Below are 16,659 nucleotides of genomic sequence, written 5' to 3' on the forward strand. Positions count from 1 at the left end.
GTGATGAGTAACTGACTGTGCATTACTCATTTTGTATATCATTTTCTATTTTTTTTTTTTTCCCCATTCTTGTTCTGTCTTACTGTATGGTCTTTATTTCAACCCACAGATTTTAGCTTTTTCCCCCATTCTTTCCCTGATCCTGTTGTGTAGCCTGCAGCACGGAACCACAGCACAGTTAGAGACAACTGTGTAAAACACAAGATTAAATGCCATTAACTTAACATTTTCACTTGCTGAAGCTATTGTACAGACAGTTGAAAGCAATAAACATACAAGTTAGCTGCAAATCCAACAAGATGAGCCTCCACCACGGCATCAGTGTGGAGAAACTCAGGGAAACATAGGCCTGCAGCCTGATTTCTAAATGTTGAAATTACAGCTCATTGTGTAAAAATGCTTACGAACTTGAGGTACACAAATGGTATTTTACTATTTAAAATTTATTACTTCAATTGACAATAGTGTAGTAATTAGAAAAAAGTTCTTCTCCTTGCTTGATGTCTCTGAGAGTGACAAGCACTACGCACCTCAGGTGACTGAAAAGCAAAACATGGAAATACACAATTAGATACCAAGGAGGGTATGAAAACAACTCTGAAATATAGGCAAACAGATTCAAAACCAACGCCAAGAAAAAGTGCAGTCAGTGTGGGTATGCAAGTAAAGTTTCTATTTGCACAATTACTAAGAAAAAAAATGAATTAATCAAGACAGAGGAAAACATTATGCACCAAAGTTAACGTAGCAGAAAACACTCTTTTAGATGTGCACACTCACATGTACCAGTCAGCTAAAGCCACTCTCACTGAAACAAAACCCAGAAAGACAGCTCTGAACTACAACAAATAACCTGCTGGGATGCACAGCAATGAGTGAACTTTCCAAAAACCCCAAGATGAAATCAACGGCTGCTAAAGAGTCTTCTCATAGAACAAGTTAGAAATCTGTCTGTAATTTCCTGCAAGACTCACTAAGAAAATGATCATGTCCTGGAGCTGAAAAATCTGTTCTAGGAAAGAGGGTGCATTCTTCTGAGGAACATTAAAGCAAAGAACAGCATCATTCCAAATAATCTCCACTGTTAAAAAAGTGAGACCATTCTGAAACAAATTAACCAACATCGAAGATAAACAAGTGCTAAGAACTCTTCTACAATAGGGAATGGTTTAGAAATTAGATTAGCAATGTCATTAGAACTGTATTTATCAGCATTAGATGGAAGAAGGCACAGAGGAGAGGATGGGATCACATCCCTAGTAGCTGGGCACCAGCAGAACTGATAAGACAATATTTTCTTGGACAGATCACAAGGAAGACAGCAAATTTCTCCATCATGAAGCAGCCCAATAGCTTAATTTTCCTCACTGTGCTTTCACACTTTAAGTACAAAACCCACGGTTTCTTAAAGTTCATATCACCTCTTCTTTTACTGGCATTTCTTTATTTATCTGCAGTTTACAAGTGCATATTTAACCTTGGCTCAATAAAGTCTATGATCAGTCAGAAGAACCATTTTTCCAGTATGCACCATAACTCTCAACAACCAAATTTCAGAGTTTTAAAATAGAAACAGAATTAGATTAAAAGGCAGAAATGCCTACGAAGTCCTTACACATTCTTTAGATAAAGAGAACTGTGGTTCCCATAGGAGCAACTGGACCAAAAAGGGCAAATTCTTTAGTGTTCAAATTCAGAACCAACATTACGACTCAATTCTTCACAGCTTGAAAGATATTCTTGACTATGTCATTGTATAGGACACTCTCTTCCACAGAGCTCCATATCTAATTGTCACTTTTTCCTCACAGCTCCAACCAAAAATCTGTCAACGCTTTCAAAATATTTTAAGTTCCAAAAGCAATGGGATTTCAGTTTATAACAAGAATGCCTTAATTGCAAAATATAACCAGAAGGCATATGCCTTTATGCTGCACAGCATTTAATTTGTCTCACTACAAATTCCTTTTAGATTCCTCAGCTGTTCCATAAGCAGAAGACCTGGAGAACAGGAGTGAGAAGCTCAAGTCTCAGCAGCCTTAGAAGAGCTTTGACTGGTTGCAAGTTACTAACTAAACTTGAAACACATACTGAAAAGCCTCATTTCTGTTACATAAATGAAATATAAGTAGAGCTTAATGGGATTCTGGAAAATCCCACTGTAGTGGTAAGATCACTGCTTGTAAAATAGTGCAGCCAGAGCTATATTGGTCTCTTCTGCGAACACATAGAAAAAAAAGAACAGAAGAACAGCCTTGTAAGTTACTTTGAATGCATCTATTCAAAGAGCTAAATCTTCCTTACCATCTTCTCATGGTCTAATATTCCCTTCAAACACGTTTTCCTTTTTCACACATGCAGTATGCTTTCTATCACACAAATCTACGAGCTCTTTGACTCACTGCTAACCTCTCTATCTCGTGGCTGTAGAGGATGTTTGGAAGGTACTGTTTCAGTTCTACAGGAAAATGTCTTGGCACATCAAACTCCTGATAACATACATTGGCTGCTTTTTCTAGAAAAAAAAGAAAAAATTGATTTTATAATGCTCAGTAAGTCTTAGATAGGAGTAAGAGATAAGTAAATACTGCAAAGATACCAGATGCTTCACAACATCTGAAAAGCACTCCCCTGACAAGAGCTACTACACTCATCTGGAGTCCTGCTCTGAATTTGCACAAAAGACACACAACCAGCTATTGAAGGTTGCCTTATTCTCACCACAATAAACAGGATGACTGACTTAAGGATAGGGGTGAGGGGGTAAAGCACACACAGCACCAGGGACAGTTTACAGTGTTGATGATATCTATGACAATATTTAATGATAATGTTAAAAAAAAAAAAAAAAAAAAAAATTATTTAGGAGATGACGATTATTTTGACAAATTATGTTGCAAAGACAGTCATGGAGAAAATCACTACCTGTGCAGCAGCAAAAAGGGAATTTTCCTTACACGAACACGGGGCACAGAAAGAACGGGTTAATGTGAGAGCTTTGCCTTCATGCCAGTTAGTCTGTGGTTCATAGCCCAGAAACTCTTCTCTCTGTTGCATGGGCAGCAGTTATAATGCAAGCTTTGAAAGCCTCTTACAGACTAGGGATAGCAGCCATTAAACTTTCTGTACCCCTTGATCATCTGCATGAGTCAGCTGTTTCAAACCCCCAAATATGTAAGGGCCAACACATACTGCAAGGCAGAAAAAACAGCATAAAAGCTCTCTTCACGTCCCACTGCTGTAACACTTATTATTAGAACTTGTACACTCCTTTCTTATGCTGTTCTTCTTAATCTATTTCTTATATTATCCTAGGCCAAACTGTACAGTGACAAAAGATGTCACTTCATGTGTGGTTTTCTCAGTCAGTCTGATGGAACAGTACTGAGGAACTCCATCTGTAACTCCGTGTACTGCCTCAGTCCAGAACTTTTTTGCCAGATACCCTTTCTCACTGAGTTGCATTTTGGGATGCATGCCTTCCACTCTGCTTATCCTTATGGAGACATTAGGGGAGTCAGCAAGAAAAGCTCACGGATGTTTGAAGGGTCGTTGCACTGAGGGATTCTGATGCCCAGATCTCACAAAAGACCTCCTAAACAATTTCCTGAGTCTTACGCAGCATTTCTGCACCCCATCACCCATCAGTATCTGATTCTGTGCGCCAAACTGCAAAATAATCTATTCCCTCGCAAACAAAGCCAACCCTTGCAGTAACTTACCATAGGAGCAGTTGTTCACATACTGTCCCACCGCCAGTGGGTTTTGTGGAGCAGCTGTGAGCCAGCTTACGTCGCTCATCTGAAAGGGGCCAAGCTGATCCCTCCAGCTGCAAGACCTGAAATGACCCACAGCGTTAACATGTTTCACCATTCCTTCCTTACCACAGAATGTGTGCTTCCACCTGTAGAAACAACTATCTGGAAGCAAGGGAGAGCAATGCCTTGGTCACACCTTCAAGGTACATTTAAACCTCCCACCAGCACACAGCGATTCTCAGATGCCAGCAGAAAAAGTGTGAAAACACCATACCAGAAATGTACATCACACTTCATCATCACAGGAACAGCAATACATATTGCTGACCTCCAAAGTTGTGAAGGCTCATTACAGTATCAACAACAAATTTGTTCTTGGTTTTCAAAGCCAATATCAGCTAGCCCTTATTTTAGGTCTTTTTTTGCTTGTGACTAAGTTTATCTGCATGCTGTATTAGAACACAAAAACTGCTCCACAAGAATTCTGCAAGTTGCATTTAAGATAAGATAGAGCAGTCCAGTCAGCTTCATGCTTACTCCAAAGGCTGCTGCTCCCTCAACATGCTGTCCATCTGCAGCCCCAACATGGAGTTGCCAGATTCACCCTTCTGTTGTTACCAAGTCCATACAGAAGCAGTTTTTCTCCATCCACTAAGCAGATTTTATTGAAGAGAATTTTAAAAAAAAATTATGCTATGTTCTGTTTCTATTAACTCTTTTCATTATAAGAAACTGCCTCTTTAAGACCCCTTTCATCAAAATGCTTCTTGTTGGCATTACAGATGGGACCCAGGTACATAACATCACAAGCAGCAGCCCTTACCCTTGTGCTGTTTGTTTCAAGAGATACACAGAACTGGATAACATTTCAAATAAAACTCAAACCAGGGTACGCCAAGAGAACGGACACTATCTGCACTACATTTCAAAATTCCATTTTGAATACCATTGCCCTATTTGAGTGCTTACCTGTACACTGATCTTGACAGTCCTTTATCATTCCCATCAATAAGAATACCATCTATACACCTAAAAATAAATGGATTGCCAAGCGACTGGAAAAAGATGGGCTCATGCTTTCTGTACACTGTACCTGTTGCAAGACAAATATGATTATTTCAGAAGAAAATAAGAACAGACCCAAATGTCTTCCAGCCTCCTCTGTACAGAAACTCAAGAGACACTTCAAGAGGAGCGTGAGATCAATTCTCCCAGCTGAGACTCTAAGACATTGACTCAAAGCCTCCAAGCATTTAGATACATCTTTCTGCAATAAGAAAGACCTGCGTCAGAGGAGATAATCCAAAGGGAAGGCGCTGTGGGAAAGCATGAAGGAGGACTGTGCACAGTATCTGTGAGTGGCAGATAAAGCACCACGGCCAAGCGACCTGCTTCAGAGGGTAATGACAGAATTACAGATCATTTTCAGAAATGTAAGCAAATAAAGTTCCAAGGAATGAGCAGCAGGAGTGGAAGAGTGCATGTTTGTAATGATGCTTATGGCAGAGCTCCAGTAAACGAGAGCTTCAGTTTCACTCTCCATGAGGTACGTGTCTGCTCACCTGTCAGGACACCTCTGAGCCGTCTTTTTCAGACATGCATACAAAACAGAAACCCCAAGGAATTAACCTACACTGCTCAAGCTGTTCCCACCCATTTGTGTTTAAAGAATCTAGAACAACTTACCCAGCAACGTTACGACCTGGAACAACGAAAGGCCGCTTGATTTTCCTGTAAATAAGATTCCCTCCCACCCCTGACACACTTTGCTTTCTTCAAAAACGTACACGGAAATACCCTCACCCATCCCAACCTGCGCTGTTGTTACAGAAGCAAAACCTGTGAAATAAAAGTCAGTACAGAACTTCGGCATTCTGGTGAAATGGCTGGAAATGACGTAAACTCAATCAACCAGAAAGCCTCATTACCGGGATACATGGCCACAACCGCCCCTTTCGGCACAAAGCCCTTGCTAACGAAGACTCCGGTCCCGGCAGAAAGCAGGGAGCTGCGGTCCCGAGTGACGCTGAACCCCAGCGTCCGAAACACGACCTCCTCCGGGCCGAGCAGCGCCTGCCGGCTCTGGCGGCTCCGCGAACTCCCAGCGTCCGGCTGCAGCTCGTCGGACCGTAACTGCGCGTACCTCCGCCTAACGGCGGGCAGCAGGGACAGCGCCGGCACCTGCCTGCCGAAGTCGTTCACAAACAGCGCTGTAAATACTTTCAGCAGCGTTTCTAAGACGTCTTCATCGGGGATTATTTTGTCCTGGGAGCTTTCAGGAACGTACCGAAGCGTCCTGTAAAGAAACAAAGAAAACGAAAACCTTATGAGACTGCGCTTTTCTTAAATAGGATGCAGAACGGCTGTCCGCACAGCTGCTGTAAACAGACCGGCGGCCCCGGGCAGCACCGCCTCGGCCGCACCCCGTCCCTCCTCACCTGCGCTGGCGGCGGACGTTGAAGGCCAGCCAGGGCACGAAGCGGTACTTGTAGGCGTTCCAACGCCGCCGCAGGCCGCGCAGCACCACCATGCCGGTCCCCACGCCTCCCACATCCGCGCTCTGCCGGCGGCGCCCTGCAGCGCGGCGTTATTTGCATGCGGCCCTGGCGCGGGGCGGGACGTGCGTGTGCCGGAAGATCTCGGCGCGGTGAGCGAAGGGAGGGCGGGGAGACGGAGCGTACGTCCGAGTGCGCCGCTAGCGTAAGGGGTGGAATGGTCTGTCCTCAGGGGAACGCGAGTCACGAGAAGACAGCGCCGTGCTTTTTCCTGCCTCGTAAAGCACGAAGGCCTTCTTCTGGAACCGATCTCCGTGCCCGGGTTGTGCACGGTTGCGCTCTGCCGCTCCGGGGCTGCGCTGCCTCCGCCTCCCTTCTCTCGCTGGGGGTCTGCTGCCCCGAGACCTGTCTTCGGATGCTGCTTCCCCCCTGCAGCTGTAGCTGTGGGCTGCTGCCGTCCAGAGAACGCTGACGAGGAGCTGGCGTTGGGAATTGCTGTTGGGCACTGCAGAGAGAAGAAAGGCTGCCGGGACACGCAGCCCCCACGCCCGAGGTCGGGGTGCTGCCAGGCCCAGCAAGAGACAGGCAGAACCCGCTTCCCATGTCAGAAACTTGCATACATAAATACATCACCTCTTGCTTTACTCCGCATGGCCTTCAGTTCTGTTTCTGGCGCTGCACGTCTCTTCGAACGCAGAAACCGCGCGAGGGCATTACGCGGACTGAAACGAGGCGGCCAGGCGCTGCGAGAGCCGCCCTCGTTGTCTGTGCCGAGCGCTTCTCTGCCATCTTCTGGGCTTCCTCGGCAACGACGCTGAAAACACCTCGCCCCCTGAAATTCAAAGCCGTGTGCCTTAATGGGAGAATAATACACGGACACAGTATGCTGCGGCTCCTAAAAAAGGAAGATTGTCGATTCGCTCAGCAAGGAATGCTGCCCGCTGAGCAGGCGGTAAGGGGAGGCGTGTGTGCTGAACAGCCCTGCCTACCTGCAGCCGTCTGTAAAATAGCAATTCTAGCATTATTCTCAGCAAATAAACCACGAGCATAACCTACTATTTGCTGCTGGAAGAGCTGAATACAGCTTTTGCAAACGAAGACGTTTCCTGGCAGTAAATGCTGCTTCAGCGCCCTGCTGAAGTTATTGAAAAGGAATGCGTAACACTCAAAACTTACCTGTTACTCCACTTTTGTCATATATTTTCTTTCTTGACACATCATTTAATGCATTTTTCAGCTTTCAAAAACCGTAATTTAACAGAAGACGACTGCCAGGTTTTTCTGGAAACCACACAAGTGACGAGGAACAGAGAGACTGATCATACTGATGAAATTAAAAATATCTGGGGGAAAAAAAAAGGCAGCTGAAACAAGCCTTAGCATTGTAATGCATTGTCGTACATACATATCAGCCCATACTTGTTCATATGCTTAATTTAATATTAGGCACTGTACAGGAGATGTGTGTATAAACAGATGGACCAGAAACACTTTATTCATATTGGTAAACTCAAATTAGATAAATTACAAACAACGAAAGACAAAATTTGTTCAAAAACTTTTATTTACTATAAAGACAAGAACACCAAAATAGGTACAAATTATACTATATAAAATTGGTTCAATGGGGTAAAAACTTTTAATTAAAATATCTTGATATATTTAAAATAACAAAGGATACAATGAAGCCAAATTTCTTAACCCAGAGATTTCTGTAAAATTTGCTTGCACAGTAAGGTGCTAATAGAAGTTAGCCCTTAAGCCCTGGAAATCTTAGGAATCAGACACATAGCAAATATAATTTCATTGTGAAAGTGAACTTTGGTAGAAGAAAATCTATAGGACACCTGAGGTAGTAGAAAATGGAATAAACAGCAGTAGACGTTATTTACAACTTAAGTACCAAATAACATTAAGAACACAAAAAATAATTACACAATACAATTTTCAGTCCAGCTTTGATCCAAAGAAAATAAGAATATTACATCACATCTGCATTTTAAAAACACCACAGTTACCAGCAAGCTGAGGGAAACGCAAACAAACTCAAACAAAATGCATTTGGACAGCTAGAGGCAGTTTGAGTTTGAAATGTGGTAGGCATGGTGATCTACAAAGTAATACTGATTAGCTGAGGTTCATCAGTTTATACAGTTTACAGATCTGCCAGAAACAGTATTAATCTGACAACTGATCTTCCAGTACATGAATTGGCAAGAGTGCATCCTTTAAAGCTTGCACATAAGAAAGACTTGGAAACAATCTTATTAGAATGAGAAATTCTAAAGTGGTCAAAAAAAAAAAAAAAAAGTCAAGTACAAAACAGTTAGAGCTACCAAACTTCACATTTCGGTATTATTTTTTTTAACTCTTCAAAGTCTGCCAATCTTCCAAAACAAAGGAATGTAAAATTTCCAAAAGGAACACAATCACAACTAATGACACTGCTTTCTTTTTTTACTATTTAGAATGAGCACTATCATTCCTGTAAACTTATCTTTAAGATGTTTCACTTCCAATTTGTATTGTACATTTTTAAATGTACTGTAGCTTATTTAGTTTATCCTGAGTCTTTGAAAAATAACCAATTCTGTTTCAGCCCAACAACTTAACTGGCTTCTGAAGAGTTAAAACACGAACAGTATTTTTAAAGAATTAAACACAATCAATATTCGATTTAAAAAGATCCCCATCATAAAAAAGCAAAAGAAAAGCTGCCATTTTCCTTCAGAATTACATGCATCAGAATCTAAAAACCTGCCTTAAAAATAGTTTTAAAAATCTGTTTTAAAAACACACCTGCTAAAAACACAAGTTTTGCACTACAGGTGAAGCTTTACTTCACATTTTACTTTATCTTGCTTTTCAAGTCCAAGATCATTTCTTGATAAAATAAATACCTTTCTTAGGGTAATATTTTTTTTCCAACATTTTGAAATAAAATTATCACTAACAGCTACAGTAAATAGATGATGTATGGCAGAAGGAAAACAGCAGGTAAAACTTGTTATCATTGAAGAACTTGACCTCAAGGTTGTTACAGAAAGAATGAGATCTAGTGGTAGCTGGCGCCTGCTCCCACCGAAGTACAGAACATCTGCAAACCTCAGTGGAAACTGAGTCTGGCACCTTTGACATAACTTCTGCATAATTTGCCATATGAAAAGAAGGCTCAACGACTTTTCACATGATTCAGAATCTAAATTGTTTCACGCAGAACAATCTTTATTATTTTTTAATGAGCTATACCGTCAGAGCCTTAAACACTGACTTGAGGATGGCATTTCAGATTTCCAGCAAATCTGGTTTTAAAACTTGTGTCAGCAAGATGTTCAGTGACAGTTTGCATCTTTCTAAAGACTATTTTAAAATATCCCCATTACCTGAAAGTTAAAAATACAATGAAAACAGAAAACTTTAATTTCAAAAGAAATTACACAGCCAGCAGTAAATGCACAGTGAACGACAACTGCCTGCTCTTACTTTAAGGAAGGCTTTTTTTGTTTTTTAAAGTATCCATCAACATTTTGATTTTTACACAGAGATTTGTATAGTCAAAGAGACAGATACAGAACTTCCTAGTTGCAGAATCCTCTGCTTACATCTACATGATGTGAAGCGGAACAGTGATTGTTATATTAAAATAGATCCTGAGCCCCTCAGCTGCTAATATTGCTGAAAAAGTGCTCCAAATAAAATAAAAATCACTTAAGTTGCTAAATAATCATGCAGACTTAAAGAAAAATGCTTTTACATTGACACAGAGCCACGTGTTTGAAAAGGCACAGTTTACAAATCTCTGCAAAGTTGTGAAATGTTGCATACTAAGTTTAGGTAAAGATCTCCATTTGTCAATCACATATTTAGGTAGGGTCCTCCACTGGCCTTAAGTCCGGGATGTATCTGTCATCAAGGCCAGCAGAACAATACAAGTTGCTGTGCTTAGCTGCACTGCAAGACAGTTATTCTATATACAGTAGCATCTTCGGTGTGTCCGCCTTACACGTAAGTAGCTACCATGTAGTACGGAAGACTGGGTGTTTCAGCAGCTCCCGCGATGGGGGTCTGTCCTGAGGTTGAAGTTCTAAACACCGGAGAGTCACATCCCTCAAGCCAGGAGACAGGTGCGAAGGGATGGATGGAGCAGTGGTTGCACTAGCAATCTGAACAGAGAGAAAACTTCTTTCAAGTCAGTGACTCTTCAGAGCCCCACCTCTTCCCCAGACAGTAAAAAGCTGATCATTTTCAGCTGTTATGCTACACGCTTTTATCCGCTCAGCACAGTTCCCACTGCAGTTTATAGGGTTACATTAATTTCTGCCTCTCTATAAAATGGGTCTCAAGTTCCTTTTATGACTCTTTCCCCAACAACATGTGCTTGTCACAGACTGCCTCTCTCCTTGTACTCTTCTCTCATTTTTCTTCTAGCAATATTCTGCAGCAACCAATTGCAGAGCAGTACATAAGAAGTGGCTCTCAGGCCACGGGTGTGGGTATTCTGAAGTCTACTCCTTGCCATTGGTGTTAACTGGCATAGCAGAAGCCAGAATGGAGACAGATTGTCCTTCAGGGTAGTCGCAGAAATGCAGTAAGGACAAAGAGAACATAACTAGCTTAACATATTATGTAATATCAGTTAAATCTTTCTGAGATGGAAGCAAGTTGCTCCCTATCATATTGATTTTTACCTTCTCTAGATCAGACTGAGAAATATGATGGAGAACACTTGAGTGTCACCATCAGATTCACAGACATCAACTCGTTAAGATGATTATCTCTCTTATTTGAATACTACCGTACTAGTTCTGCTTCATGGAAGCACTTTCTTTACTGATTCCAGTGGAGATGCTGATCACTTTCTTTACCTGTGTCAGTATTTTCTTCACTCATGCCTGGAGCTGAACTAGATTTTTAATTAATGATATATACAAATGTATGTATATGTCTGCATATGTCTATTTGGCTCTGGGCAGCCTGGTTTGTTAGTTGGCAAACCTGCACATAGCAGGGGGGTTGAAACTAGATGATTGTTTTGGTCCTTTTCAACCCAGGCCATTCTGTGATTCTATATATCTAATTGGTTTTACTAAGAAATGTGGATAGACTAGAAAAGGGAGGGACAACATTTTTTTATAGAATGGCATAATGGTAGGCAACTTTCAGCAAAACCTGGTCATGGAACACATTTTTCTGAAGGATGTTTCCCCCCTATGAAATATGAATATAAACACAAATGTTCTATAGTAGAAACACTTATTTTGCTTCCATATTTTGTAGGATCGTAAGAAACAGTTCAAATGCTTGACTCTAGGAAGATTTGATTAACTCTACTCCTATATGTGTATTTTTTCTTTGCCTGTTGCATTAGTTGTATTAGAATAAAGCTTTTCTACATACTATTGTAGATGGCTCAGGAAGAAAAGTCATTAATCAAAATGATGAGTATGATGATATTAGTATTGCTTTTACACAAATTGTTCAGCCCACTGTAGCAACAAAGAACCTTACCTTAAAGATCAGAGCAAGATGATTGGAGTGTTTCTCTGCGTTCCAGGGAGGTTTAGCACAAGCCATTTCTATAACAACACAGCCAACGCTCCACACATCACAGCTCCTACCATACTGCTGACCTCTCAGAACCTGCACAGAGAAATCATAGCCCAGTTTATCTACTGCCTTAAAGTCTCCTAAGTTCAAGAAAAATAAATAAATAAATAAAAGCAACCAAATGCATTCTGATCAACATTTTATTTTAACAGAGTGGTCAGTAAATGCCACTAAACTTACACAGAGAGCCAAAAATATAGTGCCTGATTGAAGGACCAATCAAACAATCTTGCAGTCTTTTGACCAAATGGTCATTTGTGCTTTCTTAACAATAATCATGAAATGTCTTTCAACAAACCACTTACAACGATTTCGATAAGAAGGAGAAATCACTATTGCTATGTTGAAATCACTCCTACTCTTTAGAACTAGTATATTTAAAATTAACTAAAAGCATTTATAGCAGTTTCTATGTACTTGGCTGTATGAATCAGCTAACAGAATTCAAACAGCTTTTTGAAGTAATTTGCAAAACTGATTTCTTACCTCTGGGGCCATAAATGCAATAGTTCCCAACAACTGTCCCTGGAACTCCCCAGCACCAGTTCCTTTTGATGCCAACCTGGCTGCAGCTCCAAAATCAGCAATTCTTAATCTATGACCTGTGCTGTCAATTAGCAAATTGGCACCTGTCAACAGCATAATAAAAACACTGCTAGTTGGTTTTCTGTTAGGAGGCAAAGGCATGCACAGGCAGTTTTCCAATTTCAAGACTACGGATAGGCAGATGTTCCTCACCCTCAGAACCAAGGAAATCTTACAGTCAAGGGTAAATGCAATACTGTCACTTTTTTGTTATGCACAAAACTGCTGAACACAGCTTGAGTCCAGATGAGATTCAGAAAAGCAGTCAAACTTTCAAAGTAGGGCAAACAGAATTCTGCAACAATGTCTGGAGCACAAGCAACAAAAGAAAATGTCAACTTAGAACTCTGGAAGTTTTCACTGTCTGCAGGTATCTGTTGAAATTTAAACTTATTTCATCCTTAGCTAGATTGGAGATGTCTTAAAGAGAACTAGACAGCAAATAAAAGTTTTCCTGTTTCGAGGAAGAATATTAAAAGGCAAGAGTGTTTACCATTGTTATGTTGCTACCTATCTGGATCTGTTTCTTGTTTGTGGACAACTATAGCAACATGAAAGGCAGAATTTTAATAGAACTGAGATTTTCCAATAAATTCCAAGTTGTGTTCAAACAGCACAACTATGTTTATGTTCGATTAGGATGACGAAAGAGATCCCAGAATGTTTTTATACATTGAAACCTGACTTCTTCTGGCTTGTTCACAGACTGTAATGTAAATATTTGCTTTAATTTAACTAACTGATCTCTAAAGCTATATGGCAACTTTATATTTTATTTGAACAAATATCCAGAAAGCTGATTTCTTCCAAACAATTGGCACAAATAGCCAGCATCCCTAGGAATGCTGTGAATGTTCTGATTAATTTCTGTTACAGTTTTTAAATACGATCAGACAAACCCAACAGAGATACAACTCTTGAGATGGCATCCAAGAGAAACAACAGGTCTCAAGCAAGAGACCTGCTTGAGAAGCTGCTTTCAAAACAGTATGCTTTAAAAAAAGTTTTAAGTAAATCTTACCTTTGACATCTCTGTGAATTATCTGATTCTCATGGAGGTAAGAAAGGCCACGTAACAGTTGTTCTGTGTAATTAATAATAACCGATTCTTTGAAGGCTCCATATTTACTCAACAAATGAGCAACTGATCCCCCTAGAAGAACAGAATATATCAACACTTCTATTTTGTGATATAGGAATGTGGTACTGCTTCCTAAAATTTGAGTTCTCTAGGTAAAAGAAACATGATTGACAACTTAATTACTTTCTGCTCGAAACTGTACATTCTATTATGATAGAGGTTTTTACACTTCCTGAAAAAAGAATTTTATTCTTAAGAAATGTACCAATTCTTTAATTATCAAGTACTGGCATATAGATCATCAAGGATTTGGATTTTCCACTGTGCCCTTCCAAGTAATGTAAAATAACTCAGCACTGAGTGATGTAAAGACAGCTCCTGACAACTCATTACCGAAGTAATATTATTGCAAGAAAGAAAATTTACAATCAGCAGTGCAGAAAACAACACATACTTGACTTTTGCTTGTTAGCACTCTGGTATTGCTAAGTGGTTTATGTGAAAGAAAGTTAAGGAGCAATGCTTTCTTTCATGAGAGAGAAGCATGTGTAACACACCAAATGTATTCTTGATAACCAGACTGTAACAATTTAATTCAAGTCATAAAATAAAGCTCCTTCTCAAAAAAAAAAAAAAAAAAAAAAAAAAAAAAAAAAAAGATGTAAAACTTTTTCCGTGCTATATACAATAGCAAGAAGAAAATACTACTAAATTAACACTTAACAGATTTAACATTTAAATGTTTTTTTTCTGAAGCATATTTACTTGCTGCCTACCATCAGAAATTTACTGTAGGTTCGCAAATGCCTTTGCATTTTCCTCACACAATTTTAAATAAAGGAAAATGTAATAATATTTCTTAGGGGCTCTCAACTGCAAGTTAGTCACAGAAAATTCCCAATTTAAAAAAAAAGATTCCCGGTAAGAATACTGCTTAATCTGTATTATACAAACTTTCCTTTTCAATCAGCACAAATCTTTAAAACAGTAATGAAAACATAGTTTTGCAAACTAATGCAATCCATGGAATATTGTGCAGTATGAAAGTACTTAGTTTCAAGCCAATCCATACTTTCATTATTTTTTCACATGTAGCTTTTTACCTGCCATCCATTCAATAAAGAGGTTATAGTTGCTCTTCTCACATGTAGCACCCAACATGCGAATAATATTAGGATGGTTTAGATGACTCATCATCCGTATCTCCTCCCTGAGTGCTTCCACTACCTCTTCTTGCTCAGATGATGTGTTCCTGACATATGTCACCTGTTTTGAAATACGACATTCAGATTTATCTTATATAACTGCCAGTTCTGTATTTGTGCCCCGTCCTCCTGCCCACTGGTAAAGCAATGAGAGCGGATGTCTTTCCATCTCTGCTCAGTACCCAAAAGCTGCAAGTGTTCTTTTAAAGAATTTCAAGTCCCTTCAGCTGAGAATAAATCTCCACGTGAGACAGCCATAGAGAATTAAGACCAATCTTCTGGTCTTACCAGCAGAATCCCTGCAGTGGAGAAATTTCCCTCTTCACTTTCCTGCTTAAACTAAGCTATATATTGCAAAATGTGTATTAGAAAGTACTGTATTTCTTAAAATAAGAATAACAATAATAAAATGAAAATATTATGTTAATACCATGCATAGAGTTTGTATTATGTGTTAGGTGACAAATGACAGCAGAAGACACGAGCAGTTTGTGAGAGGACAAGGATTTAAAATATATAAGGTGACTATTATATCAAGAGAGCTGGGATTGTTTAGTCTGGAGAAGAGGAGGCTCAGGGGAGACCTCATTGCTCATTGCACTCTACAACTTCCTGAAGGGAGGTTGTGATGGAGAGGAGTTTGGCCTCTTTTCCCAGGCAACAAACAGGACCCAGGGAAATGGCCGCAAGTTGTGCCAAAGGAGATTTAGCTTAGACATAAGGAAGAACTATTTCTCTCAGAGAGTGGTCAGGCACTGGAATGGCTGCTCAGAGAGGTGGTGGAATTGCCGTCCCTCGCAGTGTTCAAAGGCATCTGGATGAGGAGCTACACGATACAGTTTAGTAGCTTATGGTAGCAATGGTAATGGGAGGATGGTTGGACTCTTGTAGATCCTTTCCAATCTTGTGATTCCATGGTTCTATAATATCCCGCAGAAACACTGAAGCAGAACATGTTCAAGAATGTGAAATATTTACCTGTTTTACAGCCATTAATGTCCCTGTTCCTACATCTTGAGCTTGGTAACAGGATGAGAAAGCTCCAAGACCAATTTGCTGACCTTTAAGCCATTCTGCATCTTCCCTGTAATGATGCTTTGCTTTGGTATGTCCAGGCAGAGTTTCTGGTGTCTGCAAGTTACATTCCAAATCATTTACTTGTTTATTAGCATGCATCTACAATGTTTATGTTCTTGAAGACTATTAAATACTCAAATTTATAAGCCTCTCCTCTCCCTTACAGTTACATATATTGCAGTATTATACATACGTTGGATGAACACATCCTTCCACAACCCACACATTTCTATTGTATGTTAGAACATAGCTGCTCTTCTGCATTACTAACTGAAAGTGAAAAGCAAGATATAAAAACATGAATAGGACCAAGACTTTTCTATTCCTTATCTCATTTCTAACAACCTAACATAAGCAAAATTACACTTTCCATTTAATTTACTTCTGCTTCACCTGTTGCTGTTTTACGCAAGCAATCACAAAAAACAACTATTTCGTTCATTCCAGCAACACTATCAATTCTGCTGCCTTTCCTAGGCATGTAGCCTCACAGCATCTTACTTCCTTCAAGTCAAAATACTTGACCGTTTTGTGAGCTTCCATATAACTTCTTTCTCTGTTTTTATTTCTTGTGCTTTTGCATGCGTACAAACAATGGCCTTTTGGGTTTTAGCAGTACCTCAGGTATCTTGCAGCTTTCCTCTCAATATGTACTGAAAGGAAGATCTCTTCCTACTCTGCTTATTCTTTCAGAAACTAATTTGATACCATGTGATGGCTTTTAAAATAAATCAACACCAAAACCCAGTACAGTTTAATTCCTAAAAACTTCACTCTCATTTTCTGCTTCCCCCCCTTTACACTTTCTTCTTCACTATTTTAAGGAGAGCTACATATCTCCTTTCCAAACA

At 40.0% G+C, this 16,659-nt stretch overlaps 2 protein-coding genes across 4 annotated transcripts in view; both read right to left on the reverse strand.

The window, feature by feature from the left end:
- Positions 1-422: 422 nt before the first annotated feature.
- Positions 423-6,317, reverse strand: SETD9 (SET domain containing 9). Of its 3 annotated transcripts, none has more exons than XR_006170139.1 (6): positions 6,197-6,317; positions 5,687-6,054; positions 4,728-4,851; positions 3,723-3,838; positions 2,305-2,515; positions 423-539 (listed from the first exon to the last, which is right to left on the reverse strand). XR_006170139.1 is itself a non-coding variant. In XM_042825944.1 (6 exons), exons 1-6 carry the CDS (start codon positions 6,286-6,288, stop codon positions 452-454), a joined length of 894 nt encoding a protein of 297 aa, XP_042681878.1. In that variant the 5' UTR covers positions 6,289-6,317; the 3' UTR covers positions 423-451. The 3 variants fall into 3 exon arrangements, 2 of the variants coding, with proteins under 2 accessions (XP_042681878.1, XP_042681879.1); XM_042825944.1 differs by having other exon boundaries at positions 2,410-2,515; XM_042825945.1 differs by lacking the exon at positions 2,305-2,515.
- Positions 6,318-7,799: 1,482 nt separating this feature from the next.
- Positions 7,800-16,659, reverse strand: part of MAP3K1 (mitogen-activated protein kinase kinase kinase 1) — a 55,377-nt gene continuing 46,517 nt past the window's right edge. The window contains 6 exon segments of the mRNA XM_042825740.1: positions 7,800-10,416; positions 11,762-11,893; positions 12,347-12,489; positions 13,467-13,598; positions 14,630-14,792; positions 15,710-15,862. Of these exon segments, the coding sequence (XP_042681674.1) occupies positions 10,267-10,416; positions 11,762-11,893; positions 12,347-12,489; positions 13,467-13,598; positions 14,630-14,792; positions 15,710-15,862 (873 nt within the window). The 3' untranslated portion in view covers positions 7,800-10,266.

The sequence above is a fragment of the Centrocercus urophasianus genome, unplaced genomic scaffold (assembly GCF_019232065.1).
Source record: "Centrocercus urophasianus isolate 14NV4802_14NV808 unplaced genomic scaffold, USGS_Curo_1.0 seq_25, whole genome shotgun sequence".
NCBI classification, from domain to species: Eukaryota; Metazoa; Chordata; class Aves; order Galliformes; family Phasianidae; genus Centrocercus; species Centrocercus urophasianus.